The 27,915-nt window shown below is 39.0% G+C and overlaps 4 protein-coding genes and 1 long non-coding RNA gene across 7 annotated transcripts; 3 read left to right on the forward strand and 2 right to left on the reverse strand.

Annotated features, from left to right (window-relative positions):
- Positions 1-16,873, forward strand: BicD (protein bicaudal D). The gene is made up of 8 exons (XM_017138148.3): positions 1-1,027; positions 13,178-13,543; positions 13,608-13,745; positions 13,861-14,711; positions 14,777-14,994; positions 15,049-15,303; positions 15,397-15,571; positions 15,895-16,873. The coding sequence occupies exons 1-8, from the start codon at positions 794-796 to the stop codon at positions 16,010-16,012; spliced, it is 2,355 nt and encodes a 784-aa protein (XP_016993637.1). The 5' UTR covers positions 1-793; the 3' UTR covers positions 16,013-16,873.
- Positions 6,808-8,075, reverse strand: LOC138913920 (uncharacterized). Its single transcript, XR_011419801.1, has 3 exons — positions 7,701-8,075; positions 7,407-7,482; positions 6,808-6,963 (listed from the first exon to the last, which is right to left on the reverse strand). It is a non-coding gene; the product is annotated as an uncharacterized lncRNA (long non-coding RNA).
- Positions 15,950-27,803, reverse strand: LOC108054989 (tropomyosin). 2 transcript variants are annotated; one of them, XM_070211767.1, is made up of 4 exons: positions 27,442-27,803; positions 27,165-27,374; positions 26,799-27,088; positions 15,950-16,086 (listed from the first exon to the last, which is right to left on the reverse strand). In XM_070211767.1, exons 1-4 carry the CDS (start codon positions 27,670-27,672, stop codon positions 16,062-16,064), a joined length of 756 nt encoding a protein of 251 aa, XP_070067868.1. In that variant the 5' UTR covers positions 27,673-27,803; the 3' UTR covers positions 15,950-16,061. The 2 variants fall into 2 exon arrangements, with proteins under 2 accessions (XP_070067868.1, XP_016993643.2); XM_017138154.3 differs by lacking the exon at positions 15,950-16,086 and adding an exon at positions 18,543-18,860 and having other exon boundaries at positions 27,442-27,800.
- On the forward strand, positions 21,485-22,894 carry LOC108054990 (phenoloxidase-activating factor 2-like). Of its 2 annotated transcripts, none has more exons than XM_044393564.2 (3): positions 21,485-21,683; positions 21,747-21,830; positions 21,888-22,894. In XM_044393564.2, exons 1-3 carry the CDS (start codon positions 21,525-21,527, stop codon positions 22,779-22,781), a joined length of 1,137 nt encoding a protein of 378 aa, XP_044249499.1. In that variant the 5' UTR covers positions 21,485-21,524; the 3' UTR covers positions 22,782-22,894. The 2 variants fall into 2 exon arrangements, with proteins under 2 accessions (XP_044249499.1, XP_044249500.1); XM_044393565.2 differs by having other exon boundaries at positions 21,891-22,894.
- Positions 24,669-26,373, forward strand: SPH93 (Serine protease homolog 93). The gene is made up of 2 exons (XM_017138153.3): positions 24,669-24,881; positions 24,945-26,373. The coding sequence occupies exons 1-2, from the start codon at positions 24,711-24,713 to the stop codon at positions 26,322-26,324; spliced, it is 1,551 nt and encodes a 516-aa protein (XP_016993642.2). The 5' UTR covers positions 24,669-24,710; the 3' UTR covers positions 26,325-26,373.
- Positions 27,804-27,915: the final 112 nt, after the last annotated feature.

Genomic DNA, 27,915 nt, shown 5'->3' on the forward strand with positions numbered 1-27,915 from the left:
TAAATTCCGTCACAAACATTGCCAAGAATCGACGTGATTGCGGATAATTTTTTGTTTTTGCACTTGCTTGAAAATTTCGCCTCCATCGAAGACCGATTAAATCTAATAACTCAGCCGTCTACGCCGCAATTGTGCAACGAAAATACGTAAAAAGCAGGCGAGCAGGGGAAAGCGCAGGGAAAATGGGAAAAACTCCCACTTCGCCAGCGAACGAACGGAAAGGGGAAATTGTGTGATGTCATTTTGACTGTTTCTTTTCGAGTTAATTGAAACAACTTCCTGTGCTGCAATTTTGATTTTCTGCTGCCAACTGTTTTTGAGCGCCACTGTGTGCGTGTGGGAGTGCGCTAGTGTGTGTGTGTGATTTACATATATTTATACTGTGCAGAATTATTTGCCGTTAAAAGCACACGGTTAATTGGCCATTAAGTGCTGTTTAATTTAGTAATTTAGCGGGGTGAGAGGAGAAAAAGAGCAGAAAACCTACACGAATACCATTCCACTCACAAGCACACACACACACGGAAAAGAGAAAAGGTGAAACGCACGCACACCACAAAAAGCACACCGCGAGTGGAGTTGTTGAGTGGGGCTCCGATAAAAAACACAACAAATACAACAAGAAAATACGGCATAAACAAATCGACTTTTATCGATTTCCCTCCAAAACAAAAAGTATCGAAAAGATTCCGCCCAGGACAAACACAACGAGCAAAATCACCTGCCACGCCCACGGGCAGCTGTACCGTCCACCACCCCCTACTCCCCCCACTAAAAAGGATATCCATCCATCATGTCCAGTCCCAGCAACACGGACAATGGAGCGTCGCAGGGCCAATCAGTGCAGGATCTGCAAATGGAGGTGGAGCGCCTCACCCGCGAACTGGACCAGGTATCCTCCGCCAGCGCCCAGTCCGCACAATACGGATTGTCCCTGCTCGAGGAGAAGTCCGCCCTGCAGCACAAGTGCGAGGAACTGGAGACGCTCTACGACAACACGCGTCACGAACTGGACATCACCCAGGAGGTGAGTTCATCTTTAAGGATAGTGACTATCCTATGAGTATTTATTAGTTGGGGAAGACTCTCTGGATATTTAAAGCTAGCCAAGGTTTTTAATGTATTATCTTTTCGGTACGATCTTTAGGAGCCATTAATAGAAGAAGAATAGAAGAAGCCTTTTGGATTTATCATAAAAAGAAGATTTAAGCTTTTATCGTTAACTAGATACAATTATCTTATATCTTATTTGTCTTTTCCAAATAAAGTACAATTTTTGGGCTGAATTAGAAACAAGAAGTTTCTGAGAAATATTTTTATTATTTGCAATAAGAGTTATGATTTACTAATTCGATAAATGCTGGGTTTTATATTTCATGAACTTATCTTTGACTAGATTGGTAGTTGTGAATTTTGTAATTAACAAAAAAGAATAAAGAAGAATATATTTGACTTATTTGAAATTTTTCATAGTATTGTTTTCCAGTAAATTTCATTAAATGTGCATTTTTTCGAATACAATTTTAATGGAATTTATTTATTGAGTTGATAAATATTTTAAGATAACCTAGTATCTTCGTTTTAAAGATAAATATTTACTAATTCAAATTTGTTCAACTAGACTAGATACAAAAATATTTATTTGGTTTCCATCCATGTTGATTTTCTGAAAAGCTTTAAGTCCCCTCTAAATGGGCTCTACTGTGGATAAGTTTTCTGATCTGTTTCCAAGCAGTCGCCGCTTATCGCCCAACTAGCCCACACACGTACTCACACACCTTTGGACACACACCTACAAAGACAAAGAAAACCTTTCCACAATCCCCATCAATTTGTCTTGCTGGCAAATTAACTCGCTCACCTGTTGGCCAGTACTACCAGTATCTCTTTCTTTTAACGTCTCTTCCGCTCTCTCTGAAGTCTGGTGTCTGGTCTAGCAGAAATAATTGCGATCCCCTCTTGATCGTGGAATCGAAAACTGACCATATGGTCACGTGCTGATGGTATAAGTATACATACAGTGAAACCCTTATACACTGGACACCATCTGTCGATTAAATAAAGTATAAGCTCTTTTTCTGAAATTTGATATCAAATCTTAATTGTTGAGATCATATGATTTTACATTTCAAGAATTTTACTCAAAAACCTTAAAATGACCAGAATTTCTCTAAATGGTTTAAATGTGCATTTTTATATTATTATTTCAGTATTATTACAATAACATGCTATAACATAATATCGGCCATAAACCATTGAAATTTTTGACTGCCAAAAATGAAAAACTTCAAGTTCGACTTATATCTAGCAATCGGAGCTACCGGTACTTATAGATTGTGTGTCTGATTTCTCAGGCCTCTTACTATGCTTTTATATGCTCTCTTTATTTTTTCTCTTACCCTACCCCGATCTCACTCAATTTGTCTCGGGCTTAACCAAAACATTGTTTTGGGACAACGTCCCTGCAGCTTTTAGTTGGCCGATTGCAACACGGCCAATCTACTTTTGCCATTTCGTTTTGCACCTTTGCTTAGCGACCCTTCCACCCACGCCTCCTCTTTTTTTTACTACCCTTCCTCTCCAATTAGTCCTCGCCATTGCCTGGCATTTCCGCTGGAATTTCCACCGGCTTTGGATTCCTGGGCTCGTACTGCATTGCCATCCGAAAGGGAAAAGTTGTGTCCTTCCTCGGTGAAAATCAAATGGGGGAAACAGTCCATAATCATTCTGCCGTCTATTATCATTTCTTGTTCTGGTTATACCCGTTACTCGTAGAGTAAAAGGGTATATTGTATTCGTGCAAAAGTATGTAACAGGTAGAAGGAAGCGTTTCCGACCCCATAAAGTATATATATTCTTGATCAGGATCACTAGCCGAGTCGATCTAGCCATGTCCGTCTGTCCGTCTGTCCGTCTGTCTGTCTGTCTGTCTGTCCGTCTGTCCGTATGAACGCTGAGATCTCGGAAACTATAAAAGCTAGAAGATTGGCATTTTGCATGCAGATTCTGGGAGTTCCTACGCAGCGCAAGTTTATTTCAAAAAGGTGCCACGCCCCCTCTAACGCCCACTAGCCCTCTCTATCGCCCACAGTTTTGAAGCTATTATGAAAATAGTAACTGATATGTATTTGTTTCGTCAATACATATCGATTGGCCAAGTAAAAGTTTGCCACGCCCACTCTAACGCCCGCAAAACCCATTTAACGCTTAAACCTGTCTAGCGCCTACATTTCCGCCTTTCATGGCCAGTAGTACCAATATCTTGGGGTAGATGGCTCAATTCAATATACAATAGCGCCATCTATTCAGATGGTTAATTTGAACTTTTTGTCCTTTTTTTCTGTGGTCACACTAATTCACAATATGTTATTGCAAATTTTAAATTATTTGAAAAGGGCGCGCATTTTGTCTCTTTTTGCTCGTATTCGTTTTTCACAAGTGCATTCACCTGCGCTAGAGAGAGACGGAAGATGTGCTAGGCAGAATTGAAAGTTTTAGAAGGCCTCCACGTGGAGTTCCCTGGGTAAAAAACGGGAGCTAATTCCAGCTTCGAAAAACAAAAAAGGAGGCATATTTCTATTAAGTTGTTTAGCTGAGTAACGGGTATCTAATAGTCGAGGCACTCGATTATAGCGTTCTCTCTTGTTTTTTTTTGTTCTGTTACTCAACTCCTTTGGCTTTGTTTGGCTGGTGATTAAAACGGTTGCTGAAGATAAAGTTGGTTTAGGCTGATTTTTGCTGTGAGGGTTAATAAAGCAAATTGCTGGAATTGTTTGAGACATTCTTTTTTTTAAGGAATATAATATCTTACTTGAATGGTAGGCTTTTTTTATGTAAGGTTTAAATATTAAAGATATTTATAACCTAAAACAAGAGAGAACGCTATAGTCGGGTGCCCCGACTATCAGATACCCGTTACTCAGCTAAAGTTTATCATTTCGATAGGTATTGATAAACACAATAAAACTACATTTTTACTTTTCCAAAATATTGAAATTTTTAAAATCGTATATAAGCGATTGTGGGCGTTAGAGGGGGCGTGGCACCCTTTTGAAATAAACTTGCGCTGCGTAGGAACTCCTAGAATCTGCATGCAAAATGTCAATCTTCTAGCTTTTATAGTTTCCGAGATCTCAGCGTTCATACAGACAGACAGACGGACAGACAGACGGACAGACAGACAGACGGACAGACGGACATGGCTAGATCGACTCGGCTAGTGATCCCGATCAAGAATATATATAGTTTATAGGGTCGGAAACGCTTCCTTCTACCTGTTACATACTTTTGCACGAATCTAATATACCCTTTTACTCTACGAGTAACGGGTATAAAAATATAAACTAAAGGTGCCTAAAAAAGTTTACTGTATTCATATATTTAGAATGTGATTCAATATATATATTATAAATTATTCAGTTATTTTTGTGTTATTATTTATATTTCTTATTATTTCCCCAAGTCAAAAATCGTACAACCCGGAGGGTTAAAAGTTCTGGAACTAAACCCAACGAGGGCGTTAACACCTGCACACATACACCCACCCGGAAACACCTTTTTACAAATAGTCATACGTATTACGTACATATATATTCATGCATTTCTATGCGTACCGAACAAAAAGCTGCCAATTAATTGTTGGACAGGTGGCGGTGCACTTGCACCCCGCTTGATAGTTTCCAGCTTGTTGGATTTGAACTCAACTGAACTTTTACGAGAACACAAAAAGAGTGCGAGACCAAGAGAACACTCCACCCACACACATTTTTAATGGATGCTTAAAATTAAAAAAATTTTCGCAACGTCGACGACAACGTCACTGCGGGGCATTTTGTGTCCCCCCAAACTGCAGTTCAGCAAAGAGTGTAAAAAGGGGTGTTTAAAAGTGGTGGGGGTTCGGGGAGACAGGGGGACATATTTCCACTTGTAATCAAGATATCAGCCGTGGGCGACCCCAGCATAAAATGACATAAATCAACGGGGACGGCAGCAAAAGAGGGCAAAGTTTCCGTCTTCGGTTGAAAATTAGCTTACTGAAATTAATCGGATGTTTTTCCAAGAGCCCGAGGCGGGAATTTTCCCATCGACTGGTTTTTAATGCAATAGAATTTCGATTATGCTTCGGCTAGGCCAGAGGTAAATTTCCAAAATGTTTGCATCGGTAGTTAAATTGAATTAGTAAAGGAGTTTTACGGAAAATGTTATGGGAGGTGGCAATTACAAGTGGGTTACTATTTGGACAATAATGTTCAAAATTAATTTTTTTATTCGTTCTTACCAAAACCCATCCAAGTAACTTGAGCTAAATAAATGTATTCTAAAATACAATTTTTGATTTTTAAAATGTATAATTAAATAAAACAAGAAAAGAGTGACGATCACTACTGCAACATACAAAAGTTCGTATGTCAACGGAAAAAAGGATTTTATATTAATATTTTTCCCTAATCAGAAAGCTTATATTTACCTGACTTTGTAAAGAACTTTGACGAATTTATTTTTTAAATTTGTCTTATTATTAATCATAAATGTTAATAAATTTAATAAAATCAATTTTAAAAGGATATATCCACTCTGATCATTGGCTCTATTTTTAATATTCCGATTATTTTGAAACTTTCCCTTCAATTTCCTCCAAAACAAATAAATAAAACAGAGCTCATTTTGCTTCCATTACTGTGACTGGAAATTGGCAACCGCAAAACAAATATTTACCCAGTTTTCGAAACGTCAGGCAGGCGGTCGAAACTGTCAGCCGCATTTGGCAATTTATTCAGTTAGCTGAATCAGAGTTAGTGCAACAATGGGTCGTGCAGGAGAAAGGGGTAGGAAAACACGTTGTTGTTTGGGCGATTGTAACTGCGGCAATTAAAAGGCCCCGAAACAAGGGCCATAAAACGAACGATGGACGCAGTGGCACAACACATGTACGCCCCTATATGGGCGATGTCCTGTTTTGTCCCACATTCGAATCGGTTTGGGTGCGGGTGTTGGTCATATATCATGGCTCGCATCGCGTTACCAGCAAGGACATCCCGTCGTCCGGCGGTCACATTCCCGTGTCCTGCGTAGTTTGGCATTCTACGGCTGCCTGACTTGGCAACTTTCCACCCCAAAAAGTTTTTAATACAAATTTAATAATTAATGACATTATTTGTCGTGGTATACGGGGAGAGTATCTTGTGGAAGGAGGTTTGGGAATTTTTTTAATTTGGTCAGAGGAATTTTTAAGTTTCTAGTATAAATTAATAGTACAAAATAAAAACAATAATCGAACAGCTAAACTAGTAGGAATATTTATCAATTTTTTTCTGTTTTAATATAATAGTTCACAATAGTAAACTTATCATTATTTTGTTATACACTCATAAAAAAAAATCGAAGAATTTCCTTAAAATCTAGAAAATTCTTTCTTGAATTTTTGCCAAAGGCGACCTCACCTTTGTTTCAAGAAATGGTTTTTTTGAAAGGCACCATTAAAACCAGAAAAAATATTTCTTGTTTTAAGAAATTAAATTTCTTAAAACAAGAAAGGGTTTTTTAGAAAGCCACCATAAAAACAAGAAAAAATATTTCTTAAAACAAGAAAGGCGATTCTTGTTTCAAAGGTGGTTTGTTTCTTGTTTCAAGAAATTAAATTTCTTAAAACAAGAAAGGGTTTTTTAGAAAGGCACCTTTTGAACAAGAAAAATTCTTTCTTGTTTAAATTTCCTTTCAAGAAATTTTATTTCTTGATTTAAGAAATAATATTTCTTGAAGGGAAGTTTTATATTAACACTGAAACCCTAAAAATAAAATGTAACTTGGTTTTTTCTTTTGCATATTTTATTTATTTAAATTTAAAACATTTAACACTGAACATTTAAACAATTTTAAATAACACATTTTTGACTTAAGAAAACATTATTATAACCAAATATGTAGTTGCAGGCATAAAAAATTATTTTCTTCGGCTTTCCTCATCTGGAAAAAAAGAGTTATTGGGATATCAATGATTTGTTTTTAGATAAGAATAGATAGATGTTTTTAGATAATAGATAATAATGTAATGTTAATAATAGCCAAAATACAAACACGTTGGTCAGACGACCGAGAGAGGAGCAAGACAGGTAGAAAATGAAGAAGGAAGGGTTGAAAATCTAATTTCAGAAAGAGCCACATACATACATATATATTTACATACAGTCCTTTGCGTGAAGGGAGACCGAATGTAAGCAGGTCAGATCATGACAATTTTAAGAAGGAGTAGAGAGAAACGTCGCGACGCGTAGGTCAAGCGAGCGAGAGAGAGGAGCAGAATATGAAAGGGTTGAAAATCGGGTTTCAGATCGGGTGAGCCGCGTACATGCATAGATATTTACATGCATACATAAGAATGTCAAACAAATACAACATATTTTTCTTACCTTAGAAGGTTTTAAAACAAAATTACAGCTTCGACAAACAAATTATTTGGCTGTTGCAACTGCAGGTATTTTCACTCTGAAAAATAAATAAAATGCGAGTAATAAGATAAAGTTATTATAGAACTGTACACCCACAAATTTATGTACAAATGTATGTATGTACGTAGCTCTTAGCTAAAAAACAATTCACCTAAATTGGTATACGCTTGTTAAAGAGATTTGAAATGTATCCTTTAATTACATACATACAATTGTACGCCCGCTATACAAAAAATTATATACATATTTACATACCTTTGAATATTCGGAAAAAGGCTTCACCTCTTATCCGCTTGAAAATCACGTCCATCACTCACGAATTTTTTTCACAACTGACGCTCGGGGGATCAGAGAAGTCGGTAGCCGGATAGTAGTCGGGCCGAGTAGGCCCTTCGTCCCACTTCGTTTTTCTTGTCGTTAACATTCGGCAGCCGAAGGAAGTCAATGGCTACTTTCCTATATTCTAGGGTCATTTCATTCATATATTCAAAGGTGATTTTGTCCTAAAATACGTACAAAAATGTTTTGGCTGCGACGGCAAAACAGACATATGAGATTTTCATTTTTCTATTTTTAAGAAAAATTCTTTCTTGAATTTTTTCCATCAAGAAAGGTTTTCTGTATTCAAAGGCCAATTTTCTAATAACAAGAAATTTTTTTTCTATTTTCAAAGGTAGGCCGATTCAATGGCGAGATTTCCAAAATTTAGAAATTAATTTTTATGAGTGTATCTACAAACTATTACCTTCAGCTCGATTACATTCTTCTTATATAATTTACGATAATCAAAGCAATAATCCAAATCCTCCAACACTTTTCTTAAATGCCTCCTTAATTTACGGTCCTGTTAGTGCTGCCAAATGTTTATCCTTTCCAAATCCAAGCCAGACAATTACAATTAGAGTAACAGCAGCAACATCAAAGCCAGACCTAAACGATGCGACAGGAGAAGGACGAAGAGAAGCGGGAGTAACAGAAAAAAATTATAATGATTTGACACTGATGTTCTGTTCTTTTGGCGCAATTGCAATTCTATGGCAATCAAACTGACTGAAGAAGCAGAAGCAACACGACTCCCGGCCAAATACAACTGCAACGGCCACAAGGAGGTGGGTTAAGGGTTGGCAAGGGTTAAACGCGGCGCTTGAGCACTGACAAAACATGTTTCCGTCGCTGTCTGGCCTGACTGAAAAGGAAATGAGTGGGGGAAACAGTGTTGTATTTCCCGCCAACTGAAGCCATCTCCGCCCGCCTAGCCGTAACATTCCTCCTCCGATTTTCCCCAATGAATTGCCAGCAATGAAAATGTAAATGCACACAGACTTGTACTTTTGTGACGATGATGAGAGCGAAAATCTGGGCAAGGATGCAAGGGCAACTGTTGTGACAATTGCAGCTTTCCAGCAGCGGAGAATCGTCGTCCTGCATAATGACGGTGCAATTTATTTGCGTAAACTTTTTGTCCCCCAGCCAAAAGTACCTCCGGGGAATTGGAGCACTGCCAGATGCAATGATCTTGCAAAAGGATGAACCGCTACCATCAACACGTCCTGGAAAGCGCTACATGACTATTGGCTGTTAAATGCGCTTGAGATACTCGACCGGAATATATGGCACAATGCGTTATGCAACACATCCACGGACATTCGCAGCAGGAGCAAATGGTTATTATTTCTTTTTATAGTTCCGCGCTTTCAAGGATTTCCCATGGCCCGCTGCGTCCATTTCGCATTTCCTGATGATGCTTGCAATCTTTATTATGTTGCGTGATTTTTTTTAGAAAGCTACTACTTAGTATAGGGTTTTTGCTTTTCTTTTGCCAAAAACAAAAAAATGTTGCATCTCTTTTTAAATCTGTTAACTGTTTAATTTGTCAGTAATATTCATATTAATATTAATATTAATATTAATATGAATTCATATTACTTTTTTTAAGAATTTTTGTATTTTTTATTGTTTACTGTTGTTTTTAAGATTTTTAGAAATCTATTTTGATTTGTGATTAATTAGAAAGAGTGTTCCCTTTTTTTCAAAACATGGCCTTAAATATCTTCAAAGTTTGAAGTTTAAAGCCTTAAACGTACCTTAAACTTACCAAATGGTAAGTTATTTAGATCACGGTGGTTTAAGCCCTTTTTACAATTCAGTTTCATTGTTACCGCACTCACGGGTACGGTTATTTTTAACTAGATTTCCGTTGTATCCTGTTAGTGCGAAATGCAAAGGGTATTCTTTACACTTTTCTTTTTTCGGTGAATTCCCATCTCGTTAAGAGCGTAATTTGAGTCCTTTTGTGTCAGCCTCCATGCTAAAAATTTCCGCAGCGTCAACAAATACACGCACACAGGTTTTCCCATTTTTCCGCCTGCAGTTTTTCTCGCCGTTTTTCTGGTCGCCGTTTCTTTTGTCGTTTTAGGCGACATTTCAAATTCAGAGCGAGTGTCAAGCTCGTGTATTGACATGATGGCCACAAATGCGCCGTTCTCACATTTTCCATTTCCTATTCTCTCTTTTTGGTTCCCATTGTTCGACTGTGCGATGGGTTTTAAAATTGTGCACAGCCTACAAAAGGGGATTTTATAATAGGACGAATATTTGGTTATTTACCATGGAAAAAAATACAACTTAGGTAAATTAGTATAATTTGTATCCAAATATAAAGCTAATCTATTTTGGAATACTTAAAGTTGTGTTTGAAAATAAAATGGTAATCCTACTTTTAATTCCATAATTTTTTTTTTTAACAAATCACGTAATTTATCCTCTGTGCATCTGGTTATTATTGCATTTGCAGACTGTTTCTCATTTAAATTTGCCTGCGTTCCATTAGAGTGAAGCTGGCAGTTAACGAACTGGGCGTGGTGTCGCCTTCGCCCTCGCCGGCACAATCTGTTCAGTCATTCATGGCATACTTTATCAGCATTGGGGAGTAACCAGCGGGAACCCAGCCCAAACCACCCACTTTTGCGACCAGGAGGAAATTGTTATAGTCGCCCCTCGTTGTTGTTGTTGTTGTTTATACTGTGGCTTTGCCACCTAAGTGCTCTCGCTCAGACAGCCGCATACACACAGTGCTCTCCAAAATTCTGCTCATCGGCGTCATAATGTGGGCAATCTGCTCTATTTTTAGTGGCCCCGACCAGGAGGAGTTTCATTGCAGTCATCCGGAGAACTGATGGCAACAGCTGCTGATTCTGCTGCGAGGAGTCAGACCATATTTGCTTCTGCACAGAGAAAAAATATATAGCTTACTATATTTTTTTCAAAAAAATTTAATTTAAATTATTCAAGTTTTTTCTTTACAACTGGATATATCTAAAAAATAAAATATAGATCTGGAAATTAGTTTGTGATTTTTTCAAAATAAATACTTATTTATCTGTGTGCATTCAGGCACCTTTCCTTTAGCATCCTCTCTTTTTAGGCAATTAAGACGAACCTCTCATTCTAATTGCACAGTGTGTTGCATATCCACCCGATAAAAAGTGGGGTAGGGTGGTTCGAAATGGTTATGCGGGGGCAGGAGGAACAGACCTGGCGTCTGGCCTATGGAAAGTGTAGTGCGGTTGCTTGGCTCTTGTCTGGCCTCTGTGAACTGTGTTAATATTTACCCAAGTTAATTAAAAATCTTTTCTAATTTGCATAAAGTTTATGCCGTCATTTGTTTGCGGCCTGTTGCCCGATAGATGGCATCACGGGATAAACTGAGGCACTGTGAGAATAAAAGTTTGAGCAGAACTCGTAATTTTGTTGTCGTTGATGGAATATTTTTTATTAAAGACATTTTCTTATTTCATATGTATGCTAAAATTGTAATTATATAATAATATATTATATATTTATAATTAAATTTTTTTTGCAATGTGGAAATAAACTTATTAATTGTTATAAGTTTAGAAACTTAAAGCAAAATGTATTTTAAAATATTCCTGCAAAATCAATCTCAGACCGCATAAATCAAAGTTCAGTCTTATCTATTTATGCGGTGCATAATATGCACATAACATACGTATCTTAAAACGGCTTTATATAATTGATCTCCAAACAATATATGCACAGGAAAGTGGGTTTAATTTAATACAAATCGGATTATAACAGAATAGTTTAGATAACAGCACCGGAATGCGTTTATAAGCCGCCCCCATTGTTGAACCTTTGTTTTATGATTATCTCCCAGTGAATCTTCCTCTTCTGTTCACCCCGTCTCTCTTTAGCCCTTCTTGTCTGTCTCTTTCTAATTTAAGAGGTGCCTTGCAATTTAGTTGCATGAATGTGTGACAGCATTAGGCAGCTGAAATTCCATTCGAGACTTTGGACCCGCCTTGGCCTTTTGTTTGCTTTCTCTTTTAGTACAACCAACCACCCACCCACTCCTCTTCTTCATCGGATTACACTAATTAACGAAATGCACTTGGCTTAAAGTGGGTTGGATGTGGGGTTTTTGGGTTTACTCTGTGGGTGTGTGATTGTCAAATTGAGATTGCAAAAACAACAAGAACGGCGGCAGCTCAACGATAATTATATGGGTAGAAAAAGCTAGAAGTGAAAAGAGTGAAGGGGCTAGAGAGGGGAAAGTGCAGGAAAGGCACTTACCAAGGGGTTAAGGATGCGGCGCAGAAACTGAGACTCATTTGTTTGCCGCCTGCTAATTACACGGCATTTAAGAGAAATCCGGCAAAGAAATCTTTTTCTCAGAACTGGATGCAGTATCCGTTTGGCCGAATCCCTGAATCGTGGTCATTCCACTTTACTACTTGAGATTCTTGTTTGGAAACAGTTTTGATGACGATGGTGATGATGATAATGATGTTGGTGGAACTTGTGAAGCACGTACTCCAAATGGCCCCATTCAAAAAATGCCAGACGAGCGCCACCGTTAGGGGTTGAGATTTCAATTAAAGCCGCCACAGGATTATATACCCCGTCATATTTAACCCCCACTAACCATCCAATCCTCCTGACTGTCCATATGGTCAGAGTCTCCAGTGCGCAGTTAAGGGCTTGGTCCGTTCCCATAAACATTCTGTATTCGTGTTTACCTCTGCTGGTGGCTTTTAATCCTGGGTGTGTCCCTGGCCGCCGTTAACCTATATGTGCTCTTGGGCGTTTTTAACACGACCAACAGAGAGAGACAGTCGCAATTAACAAAATCCAATAATTGCAGACCAACGCATCTCCCATTCCCATTGGTGCATCTTGACCACGGGAATGTCTGAATGGAGGATAAACAGTGGCGCTCCCCAAAGAAATATAATTGCTAGCCATGACCAACTTTCCAAATACTCTATCTACGGACAAGTTGAAACTACATGTTAAAAAAGGTTTTTTTAATATTTATAAATATAATTATATTAATTATATATATTATAATATTATAAAAAGTAATGTTTATAACGTTTAACGGGTATTCATTGATTTATTTAAGTACATTTGTTGGTAAATGCACCAAATGACTGTTAATAATCGACAGTACCACCCCGATATACCCTTTCCAAGAGCATCTCAGTTGGGGAATTTAATGAAAAATACTGGGGGCGTCATCAGCAGAGCAGCCAGCCAAAACCTCCCTAGTGGCCAACGCCCACAAGTCGCCTCCCTTGTGTAGTGGGACATGCAAATGACTGCAATAAAATCGCGGCCATTCGGTGGGCAGGCAGGAAACTTTTATGATTACTTTGCTTTCCGCACACTTATTCACTCCCTCGTTCTTCTTTTTTTTAAAATTCTTTTAGGCGCTGACGAAGTTCCAAACCTCACAGAAGGTGACCAACAAGACAGGCATCGAGCAGGAGGACGCCCTGCTGAATGAATCGGCTGCAAGGGAGACATCGCTCAATCTTCAGATCTTTGATCTGGAGAACGAGCTCAAACAGCTGCGTCATGAGTTGGAAAGGGTTCGCAACGAGCGCGACAGGATGCTGCAGGAGAACTCCGATTTCGGGCGGGACAAGAGCGACAACGAGGCGGACCGTCTGCGGCTGAAGTCCGAGCTAAAGGACCTCAAGTTCCGCGAGACGCGAATGCTCAGCGAGTATTCGGAACTGGAGGAGGAGAACATATCGCTGCAGAAGCAGGTCTCCAACCTGCGCAGCTCGCAGGTGAGTCTAACGAACATTTCCTTAAAAATACAATATTTAATAACATTTTGTTTTTATTTTTCAGGTGGAATTTGAAGGTGCCAAACACGAGATCCGTCGCCTCACTGAAGAAGTGGAACTTTTGAATCAACAGGTCGATGAGCTGGCGAATCTTAAGAAGATTGCCGAGAAGCAAATGGAGGAGGCGCTGGAGGCCCTGCAGGTTAATATGTTTTATTTAAGTATTTATCTATATTAAAAGATACTAACCTGATAAAATAACCGTATCGTTGTCAAAAATTCTAACAAGTATTTTACCAATTACCTTTCTCCATCAGGGAGAACGCGAGGCGAAGTATGCTTTAAAGAAGGAGCTGGATGGTCACTTGAACCGCGAGTCCATGTATCACATCAGCAATTTGGCCTACAGCATACGCAGTAACATGGAGGACAACGCCAGCAACAACTCTGATGGTGAGGAAGAGAATCTGGCTCTGAAGCGTTTGGAGGCTGACCTAAGCACCGAACTAAAATCCCCCGACGGCACCAAGTGCGATCTCTTCTCGGAGATTCATTTGAATGAATTAAAGAAATTGGAGAAGCAGCTGGAAAGCATGGAGAGCGAGAAGACCCACCTGACGGCGAATTTAAGGGAGGCGCAGACCAGTCTGGACAAGTCACAAAACGAGCTGCAAAACTTCATGTCTCGATTGGCTCTTCTTGCGGCCCATGTCGATGCTCTCGTTCAGCTAAAGAAGCAGATCGACGTAAAGGAGCAGGGCAAGGACGGCGACCAGAAAAAGGATGAGTTGGAGCAGCAACTACGGGCTCTGATCTCGCAATATGCCAACTGGTTCACGCTCTCAGCGAAGGAGATTGATGGCCTTAAGACTGACATTGCCGAGTTACAGAAGGGCCTGAACTACACGGACGCCACCACAACGCTGCGCAATGAGGTGACCAACCTGAAGAACAAGCTCCTGGCCACGGAGCAAAAGTCACTCGATTTGCAGAGCGATGTTCAAACCCTCACGCACATCTCGCAAAACGCTGGCCAAAGTCTGGGCTCAGCCCGTAGTACTTTGGTGGCTTTAAGCGACGATTTGGCCCAGTTGTATCACCTAGTGTGCACCGTCAATGGAGAAACACCAACGCGTGTCCTGCTCGATCACAAGAGCGATGATATGAGGTAATTATTATTATTAGTATTTAACTACTGATTTCTTATCGAATATTTCGCCGGTCACATTACAGTTTCGAAAACGATTCGCTGACTGCCATCCAGTCGCAATTCAAATCAGATGTTTTCATTGCCAAGCCCCAGATCGTCGAAGATCTGCAAGGCCTGGCAGATTCCGTGGAGATCAAGAAGTACGTGGATACAGTCAGCGATCAAATCAAGTATCTGAAGACAGCTGTGGAGCATACTATCGATCTGAACAAACACAAAGTGCGCGTCGAGGGTGGCGATGGTAAGTTGATGCCGCAAAGCAATCTAAACCGCTATTAAAATCATTACTTTTCAGCTTTGGAGAAGGTCAATACCGAGGAGATGGAGGAATTGCAGGAACAGATAGTCAAGCTGAAGAGCCTTTTGTCCGTAAAGCGCGAGCAGATCGGAACACTGCGCAACGTGCTCAAGTCAAACAAACAAACCGCCGAGGTGGCCCTCACCAATCTCAAGTCCAAGTACGAGAACGAGAAGATCATTGTCAGCGACACCATGTCCAAGCTGCGTAATGAGCTCAGGCTGCTTAAGGAGGATGCAGCTACTTTCTCAAGTAAGTATAGGACATATTTGTATACATGCAGAAAAGATGTAACATACTGCATATTATTTTGTATGTATCTAATCCATTTGCCCTTTTTTTAAGGTCTGCGTGCCATGTTCGCCGCTCGCTGCGAGGAGTATGTGACCCAGGTGGATGATCTCAACCGCCAGCTGGAGGCTGCTGAGGAAGAGAAGAAGACTCTTAACCAGTTACTGCGCCTGGCTGTCCAGCAGAAGCTGGCACTGACCCAGCGACTAGAGGAGATGGAAATGGATCGGTGGGTGCACTTGGGTCGTTAAAAGTCAGCTGCATCACCACCCCCAGTCACAAGCAACCCATGTTCATCCTTTTCTCGATTAGGGCTCCTTATTTCCCTATCTTGTCCCTGAAATCCCTTTGAGAGTCCAGCAATTGGTAAGCCCCTGCAAGTGGCAGACAATTTGTTGCATGCTCGCCCGCCTGCTAACCTGCTGCTGGAATCCGCCTAACCTCATGGGAAACCGCTGTGCGCTGATCAATAGTCTAATATGATAATATATAAGCTTGATCGATTAAATTTGAACTGCCAACTAACAATTATCCCGTATTCACTCCCAACAGCGAAATGCGTCACGTACGTCGCCCGATGCCCGCCCAGCGCGGCACAAGCGGAAAGTCATCCTTCAGCACCAGGCCCTCGAGCAGAAATCCAGCGAGCAGCAACGCCAACCCATTCTAACATAAGATCAGCGTGCAGCGTAAACTTTTGGCTTTGGTTTATACTTTGCTTAAGTTGTAAATTTGTTGGAGTTCCTGCGGAAAGAGAGAGAGATTTTCACAATCACAAGATATACTGCAAACGTATTTTAGAACGAAGCTGTATGCATGCTCTATCCAACTACTATAACTATGTTTGTTTGTATTGTATTTGTATTTATTGAAAGTTTAGTTAGACGAAAGTTTTGTGTTAGACAAGGAAGCAGCAAACGGTTATTTACGGTTAGTTACTTAAACGTCCAATTAATTTAATTAAAAAAACTTTAAGGAAAATATTAAATGATAACGTAACGAAATGTATTTTTCTATAAACAAATGACGTACTTTAAAGGCGTCTAAATTTGGTTCGATCTGAGTTTTGTTAACTTTCGCGTTGATTATTTAATTTTTGTTACAACGCTGTGCGCAAGCGAAAAATTTGAACAAAAGATATTGATATTGGCAACTGAACCATGTATTAATTGGCCAGACCGATAACCGAGAGTATTTTTCCATGGCCCAGTTCAAACTAAGCGGCCCCTTAATGTACGTAAGGAACGAGAGACCAGATTTTCGGTCGAAATGTATATTACCGATGGTTTGCAGCCATTGAACTTAGGGTAGCAACAGGCTACGTCTCAAAGACGATTCTAAATGATGATTTTTGTATTTATTGAACGGCATTTGGCCGCACTGAAATGAAGAAATTGTAGGAAATTAATTATAATTTGCAATGGAGAAAAAAAAAACTAAGTTTTTGCGGTTTATTTAGCATTAATTGCAGACATAACTTATGATTTGTGCATTATTATTTAAACAATTAATAAATTGCAATTCAACACGAGTAAGATTTTTATTTGTATTTTTTTATATTTATTTAAGGGGATTTCCATTCAATGCCCTAAAAATTAAAGGTCATCACACCAAAATATATTAATATATCTACAGAAACTCTTAAGGTATCTTAATACACAAAATTGAACGGGATTTCCTTAAAGGAATTTATTTAGCCAACAGACCATAATTTGCTTTAGAGTCCTTAGGTCCCATCATTATTTAATCAGCAAATTAACCATTTTGTTTCGCCTAGCCTTAAAACAATGCATTGTTTAAATAAAAAATAAATACCATGGTGATTACCAGCAGCTTAACCAACATACAAATAGCAAGACAAGCGTTAAAGTTTAAATAGATATTATTATCGTAGCTAATTGAACACGAAAGTAGTGACTACAGCCAGAGCACATTCTGTAGTGGTATTTAAATTACTAAACCTCCAAACCCCTTAAAGAAAAAGAAACTTTCAACCTGGTTGCTTCTTTTTGGATTTTCGATGTTTTTGTTGTCAATCGGAAGAGATCGATATTCTACATGAAATTTATATATACAAGATCGTATATTGTGTAAATTACCGAGCCATTAAATTGAATTTATATTAAAATAAACACAGATATACACACAGAGACACACATGCTGATACACACAACGTCCATTCATGAATTCACGTATTAACTCCATAGAGTTGCCTATAGAAACTATGCAGTATGTCAGAACAGCAAGGAAAAGCACTCTAATTAATTGTAAATATATTTATATACACATTGAAGTTCATAGATATTTTGAATGTGAGACAAGCGAACTAAACAAAATACATACATATTTCAAAATGATTTTATTGTAATTTTTACCGTCCCTTTTTGCGAACGAACAAAAATACAAAGTCTATTTACGCAACTCACTGAACCAATAACGAACGAATGAAACAATTCACTTTAAGTTTCGAGTCCACGCAACAGTCCGAGATCACATTCAACTCATACATCGATCCAACAAGCCAAAATATTTATAGCCAATATGCAACTACATAAATCATAAAATTAACTCGAGACTAGAGTACTTCAATTAGAGATTATTGATAACCAAACGGAATAAAGTGGAAGCAAAACAAAAAGCAAATAGTTTTCTATTTCCCAAAAGAAAAATGAAAGTAAGAGTAAAGCAATTGAATTTAAGATTTGAAGGATATTTAATGTAAGTTTTATGATAAATTGCCGGCAAATTGCAATAACTTTGCATGTGGTAACTGTGGACATATGAAAATGCAACCGAGTGTGCAAGGGATAAACCAGAAAAGAATATGAATTATACAAAATACTTATTGCAAAATATGTGAAAATAAACAAATTAGCAAATATAGATGCGGTTTATTTTTAACTTTCTTAACGGAGGTATTAAATTTGGGTAGTATTAAATTTGCATGTGTTCATTAAGTTTTGACATATTATACAAGTCCAGGAATAAGTTCCAAAGTTATTAAGCATTGAAAAAAGGAACTTGAGGTCATAGTGGACTTCCTACAGCTATGTATTGTATATAAGCCGACTTAAGGTAGAGAAGATGGATTAATAGAGGTAGGTCCACAAAAAGAACAACTGATAACAACATTTAGCCTGCTGAAGTAATCAGTGAAACTATTATCAAAAATGATGTAATCGTTAAAATATTCATAGGAGAAATGTATGAACTATTTATTTCTAATGTTAATTTAATTTGGTTTACTCCCGGTCAACTATTTTGGGTGGTGATGGGCCAATGGCATTCCGGGCAGCAGGTACAAGCAGAACAAATACATCACATTAGTGGAATATCTGCGAAACTTGGTCCACATTTGGCTTCCTTGGATGGGGGCAAGCATATGGTTATGAAGGCGTCTGAGATTTAGGCGGCTACTGGATTCCCTTAGGACGCTAAAGAAACTGGTGCGCGATTGGTTTAGCTCCTGGCGCAGTTCAGTGATTTGTTCACGCAGTTGTTCGAGTTCACCAGCTTGCCTAAGGTTAAAATGGAGAAGTATTGATTAGGCGTTTTTACTAGGAATTTCGATTTATAAATATAGAAACCCAGATTATTTCTTATTTTGAATGTTCCTAGAAATGACATTAAACAAAGAATGTTCCAAGAAATGACATTAAACAAAGTGCCGGAAATATTTGATATTAAAAAATTCCAAATTACAAAATTTTAATATTTATTTGATTATCTGCTCAAGAGTGCCCCATGCTTATCACCCATCCAAAATGGGAAACCCATGTTTTAATTATTTAGTCTGCCAAAGAATATTGTAGGTCACTGTAGACGGCAGTCCAAGTAGTGACGAATCGCACCGGAAGTGTGCATGAGGAGACTGCTATGTATAGTCGTAGAATAGAAAATCTGCTACGATAGTCCCATTGCAACAAGTGATAGGCCTATCAAAAGGTTTTATTACTCTCTTCAAATTCGGATTCATAAACTCTTCAGAACTTTATTGGTTTAGATGAAATTTTAGTGAAGGTAAACAATAATTGTAATAATAATAATGCCACGTAGGGACGAAGCGCACCAGGAGAGTGTGAGAAGGCGACTACTATATATACAGGAAGAAATGAAAATCTGCTGTGATGGTCCGATCATAATGAGTGATACATCAATCGAAAGGTATCGCAAAAACTAACAGCCCTGCTGGAAAAATGCGAACTAGTCTGAAAAACAACTAGTTATAGAACTAATATAAAGCAACCGGAATTTGTCTAAATGCATTTGGACTACAAAGGGTCTAGAAAATTTGTGCTAGTCGAAAAAATGATTAACACAAAACTAGTAAAAAAGAAACTTGTCTCGGACTGGTACCTTTCTGACAAAAAAAAACCGTAAAAATATTTAACTGGTAGAACAAATGCATGTTAAGGTCTAGTTAAAATGCAACTAAAATTTAACTAGTTGCAAATGAAACACATATGATCCAAAAATATAGCCTATAGTGTAAATGTCTTGGGAAATTTAACACTAAACAAATCAAACACTCGAGGTCTTCGGTTCAATCCCCAGTTTCTGTAAATTTTTTTTGGCTTTTTGTTTGCTAGGATATGCTTTAGTTTTATTTTAAACTTTGTTTAATCTGTCCGAGGGAATATATATGTGAAAAATCACTGTTTTTGAATTATGTTATTATTATTATTATTATTATATTACAAAATATGATGCGTGTATGGCTCAATCAGTAAGTGTGTCTACAAATCCAAAGGTCCCGGGTTCAAGTCCTAGAGAGGGCGACTTGCCTCAAAAAAAGTAAGTTGGTTTTAATTCCATTTAATTATCATTTACTGTATTTGATTAACTAAATTAGGAGAGGGTCAAGTTAGGCATCGTCAAGTGCTAGTGAAATCCAATCACTTGATGGTTTAGAGATAAATTTTTAGTTTTTTCGTGAAAATATTTTTTTTAGTGTAGTTTAACAGCTGTAACCGTAAATTGGTTAACAGTCACTAGTGCAAAACTAGTAGCAAATGGACTAGTTGTTTCCGATGAAAAGCATATAAAAAATGGACAAGTTCGTTACAAGGAAATGGACACTACTTGAACTAGTTAACTTTCCCGACCCAACTAGTATTTTACTGGTCCAAAAGTGATTCCGTTTCCTGCAGGGATAATTACATATCAATACTTAGTCAATTTCAATAGGTTTGGGAGAGATGGCGGTAAAAGTGAAAATGTAGTATATTGGAGCTGTTGGGGAGCTGTTGCTCCCACGTCCTAGTCTAGAAATGATGAGAAAATTTTAGAAAGTGTATTTAGTAACGAGTGCATTAATTTTTCGTCACAAAATTCATATGAGAACTTTTGTATGTTGAAGGTGCGATCATCACTAGTTTTTTACCTCGTTAAGAGGTTTATTTATTTGTAATAAGTATTCGTCACAAAAGATGATATCTCAACTTTTGTATGTTGAAGGTGCGATTGTCACAAGTTTTTTTTTTACCTCGCTAAGAAGTATACATATGTACAAAAGGGCGGTCTAAAAAATGAAATCTTTTTCTCACCCCATCGTATTCGAAGATTACAATTTTTTTTGAGATGGTTTTTAAATTTTCTTAAAAGTTACTCTTACGATACGTATGACAGTTGGTATTCAGTTAAAAAAAATCATTCTCCAATTTCTAGCCTTGTCAAATAATGGATTTAAAACAGGGATTGTAAGCAATGTATGGGTGAAATCTAGGCCACCTAGATTAAAATAACTTTTTTTGTAAGCCAACAGTGCGTATGAGTGATAAAAAAATGTCTTTGCCTATGCCTTAAATGCCACATACCAGGAAAGTGAGAGTACGACCTTAAACATTTTTATACTAATGTGGACCGCCCTAATGAACATAGTATGTACTACATGCAAGTGTAAGTATGTTTAGATCAGCGGTCGGTAGCGTTGTATTAAGTGAGCATAGGCGTTTTGTTCTGCCCAGCCGCTGCTCGCTCACGTACACTGTAGAACAGCGGTCTGCACACACACATCGATGAGCTGCCCAGTGCAAGTTACTCACACAAATATAAAACAAAATGTCAACGTATGTGTGTGCAGCCCGCTGGTTTAGATTGATAAGCCTAGCTTTAATCGTATAAATAGAAGGCATCCGAATCAGGCTGTTAGTCAATCTGCATCTTCTCAAGAAGTCGTAATCATGCGACGATTCTGGGCAATTGAAGTTCTTCTTTTGGGCTACGTCGTTTTAGGTGAAGCTTGTAAATACTGTGTTCCAAAAGAAAATTGCTTACAACAGTCAACCACATTTTACTCTGTGTGCTTTCACTCTGAAGTCTGTTGTGAAGTTCTTCGTGACGTAAGCTTAAATAGATAATTTGTGTAAACCAGATAATAGTTCATTGCATTTGATTATTCGTAGAATAACGATATTTGGTCGCAGAAAACAGAAACAGTTGAACAACAAGCTGTATTCACATATGGGCCATTACCACCTCAAAAAAAAGTATGTTTACAATAGAATTTTGTTTCCGAGAGATTTAAATCTATTTCCGTTTATAAGCAGGTACCGGAAATAGGTATCACCTATTGGCCACCCACCACAACACCACCACCACCACAACCAACTACTCAAATCCCCAAATCCGGTGAAATCGGACAGAAGGGCTTGAGTAACCCCCTCGGATTAGATCTCACGAAATGTGTCACTGATGAGCAGGCAAAGCCTGGCCAGTATCCCTGGGTTGTTGCCTTGTTCAACGGGAGTCAGTACTGGTCGGGCGGATCCCTGATTTCTGCAGGAGTTGTCCTAACAGCAGCTCACCGCGTATGGTCCATGAAGCCCGATCAAATTGTCGTCAGGGCTGGCGAATGGGACATAGAATCGGAAACGGAGTCCTTTCGGTCTGAGGAACGCGATGTGGAGAGGATCGTGGTCCACGAAAGTTTTGACTATTTAACCGGTGGCAACAACTTGGCGCTTCTCTTCCTCAAAACGCCGTTCGAGTTAAAGAACCACATCAGACCTATCGGGTTGCCTCAATCAATTGGATCGCTCAATGGACGTCGTTGCACGGCTGCAGGTTGGGGAAAAATCACGTTCCAGGCTCATAGCTATTCGAGCATTCTGAAGAAAGTTGAGTTACCCATTGTGGAAAGAAAGACATGTCAGGATATGTTGAGACGAACCAAATTGGGCTGGAGCTATAACCTGGCCCAGAGTCTTATTTGTGCCGGCGGTGAGTCTGACAAGGATACCTGTTACGGCGATGGCGGATCTGCCTTATTCTGCTCCGTTGAAGGCGGCAATCCAGATATCTACGAGCAGGTTGGCATCGTGAACTGGGGGATGGATTGTGGCCAAAAAGATGTTCCCGGAACCTATACAGATGTGGCTTTGTTTAGGGACTGGATTTTACCGAAGATAGTACCATTTACCTTCAAAAAATCGGGATGAATGCGCCGATAAGTTGTAAAATGCTATTTTTGATTCGGTTTTTTTTTTGCATTGTGTTTAATTGTGAAACACTGCAGGAAAAAACAACAATTACAGACATAAAACCATTAAAACGTGTATTTGAGTGTGGAAAAAATATTATTTTAATGGAAATGTTACGATAATCTGTGCAAGCAAGGCACTATCGCCCTGCACAAGTAGAGGTTAAAACAGCTCTGAGCTAGAGATTGTTTGTTTGTTTGAGACTTTCGAGTCATAGGTCATGGGATTATCGAGAAAGCGAGCTTCAATCAAGCTCATGTTTCCAATGATCCCTTTAAACATTTCAGTTCAACAAGAAAATAAACCAGTCAAACAGCTCAGATTACTCAAACAGCTCGAAAAGTTCCGAATAATATTTCAGATAAGGTGATTATTTAGTATCTCGTTTAAACTCATTCATTTATAATAAGATATTCTTTTAAGAATGTCTTTAATCGTGAAAATACGATCCCCTATGGATCTAAAGAAGCTTATAGTTCGATTACAAGAAAGTACCAAAACCTTACCAATTCTTAAGTATCGCATTCCATCAGCATAGCTTTTTAAATTTTTTGCCTTCTTCAAAAATACATATAATATCATTTTCATTAGATGAAGAAATGACGGAAAAGCAAAAGGCAAATCACAATACTATACTCGTGCAGGGCTCTACAAGTTACCAACAAACTACGAGAAAATTTATTCAAAAGAAATGTATATATTTTCGTGCGGGGTTTTTGTAAAAATTATAGAAACAACTATAGCCTAACTTCTTTGGCTCAAACTTCCTTAACTCAAATAAAACTTCTCACAGGCAGCGTTTGGTGACATTACTTAAAAAAAAAAGCCGAAATAGGAAAAAAATTTGGAAAATTGTTATCTTTAAAAGTAAAGTTATGCACTTCCCCAGAGATAAGCAACGGATTGTTTACAGATTTCCCAAGAATATTTCTTCTTTATTTTGTCCTTCTATCATCTATAAGTATACTGTAGGGTGTGTCGATTTCTATTGGACCGAAAAGAGAAAAGAAGAGATCTTATATTGGCGATTCATCTAATGGCCTAAATTGATGTTTGACCCCCGCAAACACTTCTTGTTCGTTTTTTTATGTAAAAATATTGTTTTTAGCACAATCATGTTAGCAAATGTGTAACGCCCATTTTTATACCCGTTACTCGTAGAGTAAAAGGGTATATTGTATTCGTGCAAAAGTATGTAACAGGGAGAAGGAAGCGTTTCCGACCCTATAAAGTATATATATCCTTGATCAGGGTTACTATCCGAGTCGATATAGCCATGTCTGTCTGTCCGTCTGTTCGTCCGTATGAACGCTAAGATCTCGGAAACTACAAAAGCTAGAAGGTTGAGATTTTCCACACATATTATTGGGCTTCTACGCAGCGCAAGTTTATTTCAGCCGAGCGCCACGCCCCCTCTAACGCCCATAATCGCCCACTAACTAACTAACCTACCTTTTATTTTGTTGTGTATATTTATACCTATCGAAATGTAGAAGACATTTTTCAAATCAGACCATTTATTAAAAAGTTATACGCAATCAAACAAATTTTATATAACCATCTCCCTCACACTACCTTTAGCCGAGTGACGTGTATTAGATAGTCGGGACACAAACCCGACTATAGCGTTCTCTCTTGTTTCTTTTGGTGGTAACCAACCATTAGGTTGTTCAGAACCTTTTAAAGATTTCGTTCGCCCATAATCGGCCCACCCTATTATACATAAATAATATATAATGCCAATCGCTTGGATGAAACAAAAAAAAATTAACAAGCGTTTATTAAGAAAAATTCCCATCTACAAACATATGAGGGCAACTGATAAGGAATCTGAGGGTATAAAAGAGGAATCATTCGGACGGAATTATTTATTCTGGTGGTGTAAACATGGAGCGATACTGGACCATCGGAGCTCTTCTCTTGGGCTGCGTCCTTATGGGCAATGCCTGTTTATATAGCTGTGTTGCTCGGGAACATTGTGAATTAGAGGCAACTATATTTGACTACCGATCGAAAAATTGCACCTCCCCTCAAATTTGCTGTGCATTCATCCGACAGGTATGTTAAAAAAAATATTCGAGTGTGACAAATTTATATCTTAATATTTTTGATTATTTGCAGAATATTTTTGCACAACAACCCAATTTTTACCCGCCAAGAGAGGACCCAGTACGGCCATATGATCCAACAGCAACACAGAGGCCAAATGGAGCAGGAATAATTCAACCAAATGGCCCCGCAGATCATTTTGCAGGTCCGAACGGAAACCAATTTAACCAAAAGCCAACCTACGGTGCTGGTAATCCACCAGTATCCCCACCACCCCCTTCGTACCCGACAAGACAACCCCCACCACGACCATATGATCAAACAGTCACGGGTGGTATTCCAGCAACTCAATGGCCAAATGGAGCAGGAATAATTCAACCAAATGGCCCTGCAGAATATTTTGCAGGTCCGAACGGAAACCCATTTAACCAACAGCCAATCTACGGTGGTGGTATCGGAAATCGACCAAATGCTCCAAATGGAAACACATTTATCGCGGCAGGAAGACCTCCCATAACCGGTGGGAATCCACCAGTTTCGACCGGAAACATCTACAACCCAACAATTCCCGGTGGTAACTCACAACCTTCGAAGACAAGTGGCGGACCTCAAAATCACCCTAAAGGTCTAGAACAAAGTGAAGAGTGCGGTTTGAGCAATCCAAATGGCTTGCAATTCATCGCTGAAGTCACCAAGGATCAAGCATTGCCTGGACAGTATCCTTGGAGCGTGGTTCTGATCCACCAAGGGGAATACTTGGCAGGCGGATCATTGATCAAACCAGGAGTGGTCCTAACAGCAGCTCATCGACTGGTGGGCGTATCTCACACTGATCTTTTGGTCAGGGCTGGCGACTGGGACTTGGGGACCACCAGAGAGCAATTTAAAGCTGAGCATCGCGAAGTGGAAAGAATACAGAGCCACGAAAGATTCAACTTTACTTCGAGTGCCAACAACTTGGCACTTCTCTTCCTGAAATCGGAGTTCCAGTTGTCTAACCACATCAGAACAATCTGTTTGCCAAAGGCGAGGAAATCGTTCGAAGGACGCCGCTGTATGGTTGCCGGTTGGGGAAAGATAAAGTTCGACGATGAAAGCCACTCGACCATTCTGAAGAGGGTTGAGTTACCTATGGTGGACAGGAGGACATGTCAGCGACAGTTGCAGCAAACCAGATTGGGATCCCACTATCAGCTCCCGGAAAGCCTGATTTGCGCAGGAGGCGAGATTGACCAGGATGCTTGCTCCGGCGATGGAGGATCTGCCCTTTTCTGCTCCGTCGGTGGGGAAAATTCTGGTCTCTTCGAGCAGGCTGGCATCGTAAACTGGGGCATCAATTGCGGACAAAAGGACGTTCCCGGTACCTATACGGATGTGGCTATGTTCAGGCATTGGATTGACGAGCAGTTGCTGCCGTTCAAGTACAGGTTAGCGGATGGGCCACACCAATAGATACTTTTACAATGCAATAAACGCGTCAATAGAGGAACACGGCACTGAAGTTTTGTAGTTTTATTTCATTTTCATTTTAATTCAGTTAAGAAGAAGGCTTCAGCCAGGATTTATTGAATATTAGGGTATTGATTAATTAATTTATTTTTTCTATTCATGGTCTGACGGATATAAATGTTGATAGTCTTTTAACTTTGAGATTCATTGTTAGTAAAGCGCTATCAGCATCGACAAACTTACATAAACACACAGAAAACAATCACCAGTTTATAGCCCTAATTGTCTAATATCCCTAATGCTCGTTTATGAAATTGTTCCAAAAAAAGTTGGGTAGATTTCGAACAAAATTGGTACAATTTTCGTAAATTACTTAGATTCGCAGGCTTAACAATTAACAATTTCAGAAAACTTCAATCGGGTTGCAGGATTACACAATGCAATAATATTTAAAACAAGTACTGACAGGAAACTTACTCTCTGACGGCTAGCAAACTCTCCTCCAGCGATGCAATGTCGTTCCGCAGAATCCGAATTCTTTCCTCCTTCTGGGTCAGGTTGCGATGGTACCAGTCCCTCACCTGACTGTACTTGGCCTCCCTGCTCTCCGCCAGGACAACTTCCTTGATGAGCTGGTCATTTTTGTGCTGCAGGTGTTGTCTGGTGCGCTGCTCTTCTGTCAATTGCCTTTGCAGGTTGGATTGATCCATGTGGGCAGTGAAGAGCAACTTCTTGGTCTGGCTAGACATCTCCTCCAGCTCATCGTACTGTTTAGAAAAATTGAATTAAATCTTTACTATTTATGAAAAAATTTAGGTATTTGTAAGGATTAATCCAACTAACCTCCTGTGACCGTTGCTCCAGATCAGTTTGCAATTGAATCTTCTCGGCTGTGAGGTTTTGGACTGAGGAGGCGAGAGATTCGCAAGAGGATCGCACCTGGTCGATACTCATCGAGGATTGCTTCAGTTGCATTTGCAGTTCCCTGTTCCTTTTTTGCTCTACTCGCATCAATGTGCCAAAAACATGGAGTTCGTTCTTGGACTTCATGTACTATAAAATATAATCCGATGGTCAAAAATGATATAGAAAAAAATGTTCCAAGTCCTCATCTACTTACACTGCATTGAAGGCGCTGCACTACCTCCTGCAGTTCACGAACCTCCTTTCGCCTTTGACGCCACGTGTGCAGCATCACCGTGGTGAAGACCTTCATGCTGGCATCTGATTTCCTCTGGGTCCAGAGTTCTGGATTCGATATTACCAGCTGACCCTTCTCTGAGTTATCCGTTTCTTGCCAGGAGCTCTTTTCGCAGCGGAAATCATAATTAGCATTTTCCTGACCGTCCATATAATACAACAGTATGTTAAAGTGTAAAAAACTTAAATTTTCTCGCTTTGCTTTCGTTTAAAAGCGTTAAAAAAAAAACTAAAAAATTGACTTTACATTACCTACGGAATATTTTGGTAGTTCAAAAAGAAAGGGCTCGAATAACATGAAGTTTTAATCAATGCCTCCTCAGTATACCAAAAATTAAATCTTTCGCTTTCTTGGTTTTTTCGCAACAAATACCCGGAATCGGCCAAGGTCGTC

The sequence above is a fragment of the Drosophila takahashii genome, chromosome 2L (assembly GCF_030179915.1).
Source record: "Drosophila takahashii strain IR98-3 E-12201 chromosome 2L, DtakHiC1v2, whole genome shotgun sequence".
Taxonomy (NCBI): Eukaryota; Metazoa; Arthropoda; class Insecta; order Diptera; family Drosophilidae; genus Drosophila; species Drosophila takahashii.

Excerpts from the sequence above, each read along its gene's own strand:
- LOC108054990 (XM_044393564.2), top strand. The coding sequence starts at position 21,525 with ATGCGACGATTCTGGGCAATTGAAGTTCTTCTTTTGGGCTACGTCGTT. Across the intron at positions 21,684-21,746 it reads GTTGTGAAGTTCTTCGTGAC|AATAACGATATTTGGTCGCA; the intron begins GTAAGCTTAAAT and ends GATTATTCGTAG. Across the intron at positions 21,831-21,887 it reads CATTACCACCTCAAAAAAAA|CAGGTACCGGAAATAGGTAT; the intron begins GTATGTTTACAA and ends TCCGTTTATAAG.
- BicD (XM_017138148.3), top strand. The coding sequence starts at position 794 with ATGTCCAGTCCCAGCAACACGGACAATGGAGCGTCGCAGGGCCAATCA. Across the intron at positions 1,028-13,177 it reads AACTGGACATCACCCAGGAG|GCGCTGACGAAGTTCCAAAC; the intron begins GTGAGTTCATCT and ends AAATTCTTTTAG. Across the intron at positions 15,572-15,894 it reads GAGGAGATGGAAATGGATCG|CGAAATGCGTCACGTACGTC; the intron begins GTGGGTGCACTT and ends CACTCCCAACAG.
- LOC108054989 (XM_017138154.3), bottom strand. The coding sequence starts at position 27,672 with ATGGACGGTCAGGAAAATGCTAATTATGATTTCCGCTGCGAAAAGAGC. Across the intron at positions 27,375-27,441 it reads TGCAGCGCCTTCAATGCAGT|TACATGAAGTCCAAGAACGA; the intron begins GTAAGTAGATGA and ends TATATTTTATAG. Across the intron at positions 27,089-27,164 it reads TGGAGCAACGGTCACAGGAG|TACGATGAGCTGGAGGAGAT; the intron begins GTTAGTTGGATT and ends TTTTCTAAACAG.
- SPH93 (XM_017138153.3), top strand. The coding sequence starts at position 24,711 with ATGGAGCGATACTGGACCATCGGAGCTCTTCTCTTGGGCTGCGTCCTT. Across the intron at positions 24,882-24,944 it reads GCTGTGCATTCATCCGACAG|AATATTTTTGCACAACAACC; the intron begins GTATGTTAAAAA and ends GATTATTTGCAG.